Below are 11,343 nucleotides of genomic sequence, written 5' to 3' on the forward strand. Positions count from 1 at the left end.
TCCCTTCAAAACCCCACACCAGCTGCCCTACCTGTGTCCATGACCACATTTCTCATAGTTTGCCCTGAACTCAACCTGCTCATCTGTGACTTCTCTACCCACGCCCTTTTCACCAACACATTTCCTTTCCTTCCTTCAAATTTTAAAATTATTTCCTCCTTGTTCCTATCAGACTTTTCTCATTCCATGCCCACCTTGTTTTGGACGCCACTTGGTTTAGCCGAGATTAATTTAAACTCGTTGATGGTCTCTGTGTTCAAGAGTTCTTCTGTTGTTCCCTGTGGTCACACTGTCATTTCCTACAATGCGGTAAAAACCACAAGAATGAGTTCATAGGTTCTGTTTCTTTTGACCTCCATCTTTCTCTTTCTCTTTCTCCATAAGACAAGGATTTCACTAACTGTTACTTTCCATTTTATAGTTTACAGTGGGCTTTCACTGACAATCTATTATTTGATCTTTGTGAGGAAAATAAGACAAATGTTATCCTCCTCAGCACTGGCTCTGAAGATTCAATGATTCGTCTGAATTTTCACAGCAAAGAAGTGGAAGTGTCTGGACTCAAACCCAGGTCTTTGAATTCTAAGTGCTTCCTGTTCCCATATCATCATCCTACTCTGAGCATTATCATACTTAATAAATATTGTGGGTGGACTGATAATGTAGATTATTAAGGTTGCAAGGCCACACTCAAGTAGGAATTAACTATTTCAAAGTCATGACCTGAGGATAAGGTTGGGAAGAAAGGCAAAAATGAGAATACATTGGTGTCTTTCACTTCCAATTGACTTAAAGTTTACAGGAGAAAACACTTATAAACCTTAAAATTTAAAGAAAAAAAAGTTTTAAAAAGAATTTAGGCTCTTCCCTAGAAGGCCAAGAAAAGAGGAAATACCTAAGGCACTCACTTGGGAACTCTCCACATAGTGTTGCTTAGTCAGAGGTCAGACCAAAGTCTCTGTCACTTGATTGACATCTCAGCACTGCCTTGGCAGGAATGACCAGGAACAATGGAGGCTGGGAATCTGAAAAACTGGGCTGTAATTGTTCTGCTGCTCTGTTTGTGAACTTAGGCTAGTCTAATGGGCTCCTGCAGAGGGGTCGATTGAGTCCCTGAGGTCTCCTCTGGCTGTGACATTCTGAGAGTCTGTGAATACCAAGGACACAAGACAGGTGTGAGCTGATCACCGCGTGGGAAGGTCACACCTGTCTCTCCAGTGCTTCCGCCCCTCACTCCCAGCCGTGCCAAACTCCAGGCCCAGTCAGGGTCAAGTTGCCAATTTTGAAGCTGTTCAAGGACAGTTGTCCTTCTGCATGGGGCTCCTTCCAGCCTGAAGCTGGCCTTTCCTTTCTCTGTGGCTCACTCTCCCTTAGGCTACTGAGATTTGCATGCCACTAATTCATTTCTGCCTCTTTGCTTTTAGATTAAAATTACTCACAAGAACCAAGCGCCCATGATGATGGGGCCTCCCCAGAAGAGCAGCTTCTTCTCGTTGAGGAGGAAGAGCCGTTCAAAAGACTAAACAGTGTGCCAAACACCAGCTAAACCAAGACAGAAAACAAGAAACTATAATGCACACTCACACACACATTTATGTGCACACTCACACATGCACACACACGCACACTTACACACTCTTCTCTAACCAGCGGAAGCAAAGCCACCCTTCGGGAAGAAAACGTCACCTTGCCATAGATTCTATTTCAACAGTGGGTACACCCGTAACAGAGCCAGTGCCAACAAAACATTTTGAATGGACTTAGGGCCCATGAGGGTGTGGCTGGCTCATGCAGCAACCTCCACATTCCCACAGGCCTCGAGTAGAATTTTTTGAGACTGAAGAGAAATCCCCCTTTCTTTCTACCAGCCCTGCAGGTTTCCTCATGGATGCTTGTGAGGGGCAGGCTGCAGGTTTCCTGCCTATGGTGAGATCGGATGTGGCCAAGAGAAAGAGCTCTGGTTCCAGAGAATTTGCACAAAGGTCCCTCTGTACAGAGACAAAACGGCCTCCAGCTCTCACAGCATAATCCTTGGCAGGGCTCAGCAGGCGCACGTTGGTTTCTTGGTCGTCCTTTGAGTGACAACTTCTCCCTCAACCTGCTGAGGAGGCAGAAAGGCCGTGGAAAGTTGTATTTCCATTCTTGGGTTTCTGCACCATCAGTGGGCACTTGTTATTTTCCCGGAGCCTTCTCCTGGTGGCTGTATGTTTGTTTAGAGGCGGCTCCAAGAGCTCCCAGAGCTGCCTGCACAGCACACCTTAGATGTGGTATTTATTTTCTTAGTTCTGTGAACACCTGGGAGGGAAAGCAGAGAAACCGGGATTTATTTTTCAAATTGGTGTCATAATATTGTGTAAAAAGGGAAGAAAAAAAAAAAAACCACCCCCAGCTTCTTTCTTTTTCAAGCCACAGCGTGTTTCCTGTTTGAGTTCCAAGCCCTGGTGGCAGACTATTCCTGAAGGCAGAAAAGATGGGAAGGAAGGAACTTTGCTAGGGAAACCGGGAGATGGTTCCCTCCTGCTTCTTTGCACTCACCACTCCCAGAGTATGACCTGAAGGACCTTCTGATGGTCTTACGTGTGTGTGTGTATATATGTTTAGCCTATATATTTATATATATATATATAAATATTTATTTACTGACGGACTTTTCCTGATTGAAAAAATAACAGAGGTAGTATGAGACAGAAAGTGATAAGGAAAAAGAAGGTTCTTACTCCCCCACTCCACTGTTTCATTATCAGGAAGCATCTCCCTGCGATGATCACAGGGGTTAAGGGGAATGAAAGTAGCTCCCTATTATGAATGAAGAGACTGAGAACTCCTATTCTGGATCCTCAAAACAAGCATGAAAGACTTGCTGGGCTGGATTTACTCTCCCATTTGTCAGATAAGAAAATTGAGTCTCAGAAAAGTTCAGAGACTTTTCCATGGTGTCTTGGCTAATGCAGCTTGACAGTAGGTGCCGTTACAAAGATATTTAATGGAGAAAAGAACCCATGCATCTCAGAGTAGGGTCGTTTCCGGTCACTGAAAAGTGATTCCACTTGGATCCAGGTTGCCAGGGAGGAACAAACGTACAGCACATGCGTGGACGGGATATCCCCACACAAGAAAACGAGTGCCTCATGCTGCTTCCCTGAGGTTCTCTCTGGCCTGAATGGAAAAGAAGTTGGTCTGAGGTCGAAGGTACTAAACAGATCATCACATTGAACTCTCCACATGTCACCTTATCATGGTCATCATAGTCTTCGTTTGGAAACAACCTTGGCTGCAGGGATGACCTCAGTGGAGAGTCGCAAAGAGGACTGAGGCATCTTCTGCAAGATACTGCCAGCCAGGACAGAGGGGTCTCAGCAGAGCTCAGTGCACTTCATTCAGCAAGTGCCAGCATTACCATCCTTTCCCAAAGGGAAGGCCACTCAGAGCTTCACTGGGCCTCCATCCCTCTCTGAGATTTCTCAGTGGAAACTTGGACCCATTTGATATCACTCTGCTGAGCTGCCTCTAATCTCCTTGCATTGGACAGGAGCTTTGGACAAGGGAATATTAAGATTGTGTGTACAAATGGCACTTAACTGTGAAGGACCATCTAGGAGCAAGATCTAAGACCATTCTGCTCAACCTAATAGTGCAGAATGCTGACTAAGGGGAAAACCAGGCCACCTGAAGTATATCTTTAATGATGGTATTCTTGGTGATGGGACCAACAAGCTCCAGAATTACTACAGGTACTATCTTGGAAGCCACTTGATTCTGAAACTGAGGCAGGTTCAGGTTTGGGGTCACTGATTCTAAGACATTTACAGAAGTTCATGCATGTGTTTCAGCCAAGTTCCCCCAAGATTGAGGCTATTGAGACACGGCACTATCAACAGGTGAAATTGATTCTCAGAGACTCACAAGTCTCATGAAGGGGCTGTGCAGAAAATGGCCCTTACCTGCTGTACCCTAGTGCACAGGACTTGCAATCTTGCTTGAGAGACATATCCCAAGTCCTTCTTAGAGGCATGGAGTATAACAACTTCAGTGGAATTGCACTTCCAATTTGGTAACCTTAGTAAATCTTGTGTTGTTTAATCATGACTTGCAAATCATCCTTTAAACACTATGACTGTGGTTTCTTGTTGTGGAGTCCCTCATCATAGTGACCCTCATAGCAACCTCTGAGGTTAGCCAAGAAGGTATTATTATCTCAATCTCAATGAGAAGAACAAGGCTTAAAGAGGTTTAGTGACTTCTCAAAGCCACATGGTTAGTCAGGGGAGAACCTAGTCCCTTATTTCTTATTCTGATTCTGGCCATGCTACAGACATGTTCTCACCTGCCCCCCATGCTTCTACCCCAATAGCAATAAAAACTGTAAAGCAGGAACTCTTTAGTACATTGTGTTGTCCCTAAACTGATGAGCTAGGAATTGTGTTCCATTATGGCTTAGTCTTTTTGGAGTTTCCCCAGTGTGTTGAGAGTGGAGATAGACCTAGTAGGATGATTATATTCAGGTCAGAGACCAGCTCCTCTCAAGAGAGTTCTTTCCACAGATGGAAAAGATACGTTAAAATTGCCAAATAAATTAGGAAATACTTGGCAGAACCTGGAAGAGCCTCCAGACTGGCGTTACATAACATGCATATACATTATACATATGCACATTATATAAGGTGACATAGTACTTAATGTGCTGTATATATTATGTAAATTACATATTTGTGAGTAATCATGATAAATATAGAGACCCACTAATCACTTTTTTACACATACTCAGTGACAGATTAGGAAGTTACTTTGCCAGAGAGTCTTAAAACTTACTCTCTTCTGCTGCTTTGGTTCCAACTCTTGCCAAAAATAATTGCATCAACTTTTCCCATCTCTAGCCCCCTCTTCTCTTGGCCAAAACTCTCAGTTACCTCCTGTCCCAGCTAGTCTGTGCCTTCCATGCAACACTACACAATTGGGATCCATAAAAATAGAATCACGGGGATGGGAAGGATCTAGATGCTCAGATCCCCTATATGTCAGGCCTACACCTCAGCACTCCCAGGCAGGTGCATGCCTAATTCTAGTATTAAAAGAGGGGGAGTTGGGGGAAGGAGGAAGAGTCTAGCAACCTTCCAAGGAAGGAAACGTCACAGTCTTCCTTGGCCACCAGCTCCAGGATCTAACAGCAATCAATCAAGAAATTATTTCAAATGTTCAGTCTGAGTCCCCACAGCATATCTGAAACCATAACTTCCTAAGATGTGTCTCCCAAAACACTAGTATCCATCAAATGTTCCATGAAAAAAAGAGTTCTGTGGTCAAGTGCTAAATCTTTTCTGGGAAGTACATAGAGAGTCTCTGAGAACTCCTAGTAAAGAACCATAGAGTCCTTTATTTGTCAACATCTCTAGATTAGAAAACACTGCCTTAAGACCATCATTTATTTTGTTGTTGTTCTCAGTGGAGGTGGAAACAGGCAAGTAACCATCCTCTACAATAATATCTCAAAAAGTGCTTTTTCTAGAACAAGAAGTCTCCATTACTTTTTTTTTTTTTTTTTTTTTTTTTTTTTGGCCGGGGTGGGGAATGGAGTTTTCCTCTTGTTGCCCAGGCTGGAGTGCAATGGCGCAGTCTCGGCTAACTGCAACCTCTGCCTCCCAGGTTCAAGCGATTCTCCTGCCTCTCTTGAGTAGCTTGGATTACAGGCATGTGCCACCAGGCCCAGCTAATTTTTGTATTTTTAGTAGAGACAGGGTTTCACCATGTTGGCCAGGCTGGTCTCGAATTCCTGACCTCAGGTGACCCACCTGCCTCAGCTTCCCAAAGTGCTAGGATTACAGGCGTGAGCCACCGCACCCAGCCAAGTCTCCATTCTTAAAACACTTTTTCTTGTTTCTTTATGAGATTGTCTATTTTTATTGTTCCCCTCTATCCATCTTCAAGCAAGAATCAACGATTAGGCCCTTTGTTTCCTGAGTTGGGAAGGGACTGGAAAGGGGATTGAAGAGAAGAAAAAATAAAAGCATAGGCGTAATAGCGGATAGAGATCAGACTTCATCTGTGTAACTCCAGAGAACAGAATCAGGTCTGAAAAACCAGGAATGAACATGCACCTGCAGTTATAGGAAAAAGCTTTGACCTGGTTGGATGGGAAACCAACAGTAACTAATCTACCTTACCCCAAAAGCTATTTAAACTGTTTTCGTAGGCATTAATGTTAAATCAGTAAATTTATTAATTCCTTTTGAACAGCATTTCTTGGTGTCCCTTATTTTCTGAAAGAATGAAAAATGACTCCAAGAGCAATTTTTGGATTGGGAGTACTGACCATTTAGACCAGTCTTGGACATGTCAGGATTGACCTGACTCACTGGCACCCTCAGGGGTCGCTGGTGGTGGTTGTGATTGCTCCTTGGTAGCTCTGAGAACTTAAAAAAATGGATTGTAGTATTAAAACCAAACAGATTTTGCCTTTCTACCGAGGCCCATATTAGCAGTTTGGAACTTCTAATCGTAAATATCAGACCCATATCAGACTTGCAATAGCAAGGAAAAAGAAACTATCCTACATCTCAAATTCAAACAAGTTTTAAATAAAACAGGAGAGCAGAATTGTACAAACTTTCACATGGAGCCATTGATTTTAGCTCAACTTGATGTTCTACCATATTAGAGTGCATCTTTCAACTTTCTGCTATAAAGAGAAAACAGGAAAGGGAGATAAGAAAGGAAACTCCCAGCTGGGAGCGGTGGCTCATGCCCGTAATCCCAGCACTTTGGGAGGCTGAGGTGGGCGTGTCATGAGGTCAGGAGTTCAAGACCAGCCATGAACAACATGGTGAAACTCCGTCTCTACTAAAAATACAAAAATTAGCTGGGCTTGGTGGTGCATGCCTGTAATCCCAGCTACTCAGGAGGCTGAGGCAGGAGAATCGCTTGAACCCGGGAGTGGAAGTTTGCAGTGAGCCGCGATCGCGCCACTGCACTCCAACCTGGGTGACAGAGCAATACTCTGTCTCAAAAAAAAGAAAGGAAATTTCCATTCATTGCTTACTAGGTGCCAGGCACGGTGTCAAGGTCTTTTCATGTACTTTCCCTTTTGATCTTCAGAACAGCCTAAGATATTGGCATTGTACTTTTTTACAGATATAGAAATTCATGCATAGAAAGGTGAAGTACTTTGTCCAACAGATAGCAAGTGATAGAACTAGGACTTGACACGGGTCTGTCTCATATGAAAATCTATGCTCAGACAGGCGCAGTGGTTCACTCCTTCAATGCCAGCACTTTGGGAGGCCGAGGTGGGTAGATCACCTCAGTTCAGGAGTTTGAGACCAGTCTGGCCAACATGGTGAAACCCTGTCTCTACCAAAAATACAAAATTAGCCAGGTGTGGTGGCACACACCTGTAATCCCAGCTACTTGGGAGGCTAAGGCAGGAGAATCGCTTGAACCTGGGAGGCAGAGGTTGCAGTGAGCCAAGATCGTGCCACTGCACTCCAGCCTGGGTGAAAGAATGAAAATCCCGTCTCAAAAAAAAAAAAAAGAAAGAAAGAAAAGAAAAAAGAGAAAGAAAATCTACGCTTTTTCCACTATATTTTAGTGCCTTTAAAATTCTATTCTAATTGTTTCCAATCATACTAGTATTCTACTTGAAATAATATGACATTGACAAATTGATATCCCATCTGTTTAACCTCTGTATAACTAGCTAATCATGTTCCTACTGAAGAACTTCCAGTGCTTATTCATATTTAAACTCAACAGCCTCCATGGACAGCTGGATCCCAAAACCCTGGCAATCAAATCAGCAGCCATCCCTTCCTCAATCCTCAATGTCTTCATGTTCTAGCTGAATGCAACTCATTTCCCAGAACTTACACCTAATAGATTTTTTTGTTCAGCTCTGTGAGCGGGAGAGCAGCAAAGAGCCTTCTCAGATTTAAATGCCATGGTCAACAGTGACTGGCCAGCAAAGGGAAGGAGCACTGGGGTTGCTGAAGGGAGCCTCCAGCAAGGAGGCTCTGTATGCAATCCTCATTAGTGATAGGCGTGGGCTGGGCCATCTGTGTTCCACAGGAGAACAGAATGGCAAGCTGCCTTTCAGATGCCAAGAGATGCTATCTAATGGGAAGATCCAGAGAGCTCAAAAAGCAGAGAAGCATCTTTCCTCATAGGCATCTCTGTGGGAAACCAGGGACACAGAAAACCAAGGGGTTTTGGAAATTAGCTACTTAACTTGCTAGGCGTTCTACCCTTGCTGCCACTTCATTCTTCGTGTCCAAGGTGCAGGACGACAAGCAGAGCCTTGCAACCTCATCTGCGAACTAAACTCCCCTAGATAGAGCTGTGGTGAACCTTTGTAAGTCTGAAATCTGTGCATGGAATAGCAGGTACATTATAGCAAGACATCAGAGTTTACGATTAAGCTTCCAAGTCTCCCAGGGGTCAGGAAACCCTGCAGGTAGAAGAGACGGCTTAATTGGATGCTCAATGCTGATTCCAGAGAAATCAGAAAACCTGGAGGACTACTCTAAATGGGTCAGATTAAGCAAATGCAATTTGGAACAAAGAGGATAACATCTAACGCAGTATCAAGCATGCAGTAGGTAATGAGTAAATATTTGTCAAATGAATAAATGAATGAACAGCTAAAGTGGGTTATCTGTACTTCTACTCTGGAATGGGTGGGGGGCAGGGGGATGAAAGCTTTTTAACTAACAACTCAGGAACTTGAAACCACAGGATGTAGAGGGAGCTCATGGGGGACTTTAACTACCCAGACATCTGTTGAGTGATGGATACAGCTAAATATGGATCATCAAAGGGCTTTCTAGGTCACATGGAGGGCAGCTACGTGATTCAGAAAATATGAAATTCGACTTGGACAGAAAGACAGAAATATTTGCAATTCACTTCTTAGAGATAAGGTCAGAACTGACAAAGAATAAAAGGGCAGCACAGAAGTAGAGTTACAACATAGTAAGAGATCAGCATAATAAGATTCAGATTCATAAGATGAAAAGAGATAGAGAACTGGATTTTTTGGCAGATTGATTTGGGCAAGGGAGGTGGGCATGAACACTATAGCCCAAAAATAGAAGGAAGAACTGAGAAATCCTCAAAAAAAATATTTTAAGCCTAAAGCCGAGTAAATGATAAAATAGAAATCCCCAGGTATTAATGAAATTGTTACTAAATAACAACATTTATTATCTAGTCCAAAGCTTACTATTTTTATGACCACTTTTGAACTTCACAAAAACCTATATGGTTCTCTATTTGACAAGTGAGGAAAACTGAGAAACAGAGCAAAGCTCACAGTGACAGATCCAGGAGTCAGACCTGTCAGTACCTGCCTTCAAAGTCCACGTTTGTGCCTGCAGTGCCATTACCAATTCCTCCGAGCCGCAGGAATGGACAGGGATTTACTACCCCAAAACTAATCCCCTGTGTAGGACTTCCTCCCTTCTCAAACTGGAAACCCAAGTCCCTCTCCTCCCTCTTCCGTGGAGCTGGAGTGGAAATAGCATTCATGTGTCTGGATGCAGGGGCGCACTGAGGTGGGGCAGCAGCCCTGAGCAGCAGGAGGTCCACGTCAACCTCCTCCTACCTTCCCAGGTCCTTGCTCCTAGGCACCAGCTGGGCAATATCCTAAGGCACTACTTGAGAGGGATGGACAACGGTGGATACCTGGTGAAGAACTCAGCCAGATCACAGTATTCACACAGTATTAAAGATACTACTAAAAGATATGCAGAGACCGTAGTAAAGATCGGGGCAAAAGAAATAAGGTCAGGTAGTCAAATATCAGAATTTAGTAACATCTCTAAAGGTGGAGTGGAGATTTGAAGCGGCCTTTTAAAAACCTTTCGGGTGAATCATAATTTGGGATAAAAAATACTGCCTAGAGAAGGTGGTAAAACACAAAAGTGATTTTTTTTACTCTAACCTCCATTTGAAATGAAATTGGCCCTAGCTTTAGAGGGAACAAGAAAATGTTTGAGACTGCAGTGCATACTAACTCTACAGTGGAACTGGGCCTGAAAAATCTGGCTTTATTCTAAACTCTGAGGGTAATATGCCCCTGCCCTTTAGTCAGACTCTGTGCAAATTGTGAAATATAATTTTATTATTTTACCAAGATTAAAAAACACTTTTACAAAAAATATATATATATACTGCCTAGAGTGATGCAAAAAAAAAAATTGAGCATTTTTAACTCTCCAAAAAGCAAAAATCTTTGTAAAATGAAATCTTAAGAGGAATTACAAGGTGAGGAATAACAAAAATAATAATGTATTTGTACCCTAGAAAATAGAAATTGAAATGAATTTTAAAACCCCGCAATATAACTGGCAATCCGGAATAAGATTCCAGAAAGTTTGCATTTTCTGTTGAGGGACTAAACAACAGTACTTTCAAAGTAATGAATGAAATTTTTTTTGTTTTTTATTTCTTTAAGAAAACTGGTACCAATTGGTTACCAGAAAATGGCATGATCTTCAAGAAAAGAGAAGTTTCCCTGGTGAATATTTCCTCTCTCCCCAACATCATTGAGGTAAAGGGATTGAGAACTACATCTTTTAACTCAGAGAACCATACTTGCATGGAAGGTGTTAATAACAGAGGGTGTCACGGAATTGCTGTTTGGGGTTTGCTATTGTCGTACTCTGCTACTAGCAGACATTAAGGTAATGATAATAGACCTAGGAGAACTAAGCAATTCCTGCCTCCCATCTGCTGCCTGTCAGCCTCCCGAAGCCCCCACAGGTTAAACATGCCTCCTGAAATTAGAACATCTGGGAATAAATTCTTTTTATGATGAAAATACTCAAACATACAAAAAAACTGCAGCCATGAGTATAATGAGCAACCAAGTGCCCATCACTTAGATTTAACAGTTGTTAACATTTTGCCCTGTTTCATCTTTTTCTGGCTGAATTTGTTATAAGTAAGTTATAGCTATCATGACATCTCACACCAAAATAATTGAGCCAACATCATCACGGAGGATTCTCTCTGAGGTGTTGAAGGTTGTGTGTGTCATCTGCATTGCTGAAGGAAGGCTTCAAGGTGTTGTGCATATGAGCTCTGTCATTTCTCAACTGACTGAGTCCAGTTGTTCCCAAGCAGAAATTCATGAGGACATTTACCATCACTCATGAGGAGAAAGTGTTGGGTGGTACCAAAGACGGTCTTAGCTGTATTTGAAACATTTCTGATTCTTCTGGAAACAGGAAAGCAAACAGCCCATGAACTAAATTCTCAAAAGACACTAAATTGGAAAGTGTTGTAAGCACTAATGACGCCAAAGAGAAAATGCAAAACACTTGGAAGAGTTAGAAATTCACCTGAAAGGCA

At 42.7% G+C, this 11,343-nt stretch overlaps 1 protein-coding gene across 4 annotated transcripts in view; it reads left to right on the forward strand.

The window, feature by feature from the left end:
• Window positions 1–4,374, forward strand: part of DGKG (diacylglycerol kinase, gamma 90kDa) — a 214,129-nt gene extending 209,755 nt beyond the window's left edge. For 3 of the 4 annotated variants that reach the window (XM_011953366.1, XM_011953367.1, XM_011953368.1), the window contains one exon: window positions 1,425–4,374. In XM_011953366.1, the coding sequence (XP_011808756.1) occupies window positions 1,425–1,523 (99 nt within the window). In that variant the 3' untranslated portion in view covers window positions 1,524–4,374. The remainder of the gene's footprint in view (window positions 1–1,424) is intronic. The other variant, XM_011953370.1, reaches the window with a different exon arrangement.
• The last annotated feature ends 6,969 nt before the right edge of the window (window positions 4,375–11,343 follow it).

Source organism: Colobus angolensis, unplaced genomic scaffold (assembly GCF_000951035.1).
Source record: "Colobus angolensis palliatus isolate OR3802 unplaced genomic scaffold, Cang.pa_1.0 Scaffold36, whole genome shotgun sequence".
NCBI lineage: Eukaryota > Metazoa > Chordata > Mammalia > Primates > Cercopithecidae > Colobus > Colobus angolensis.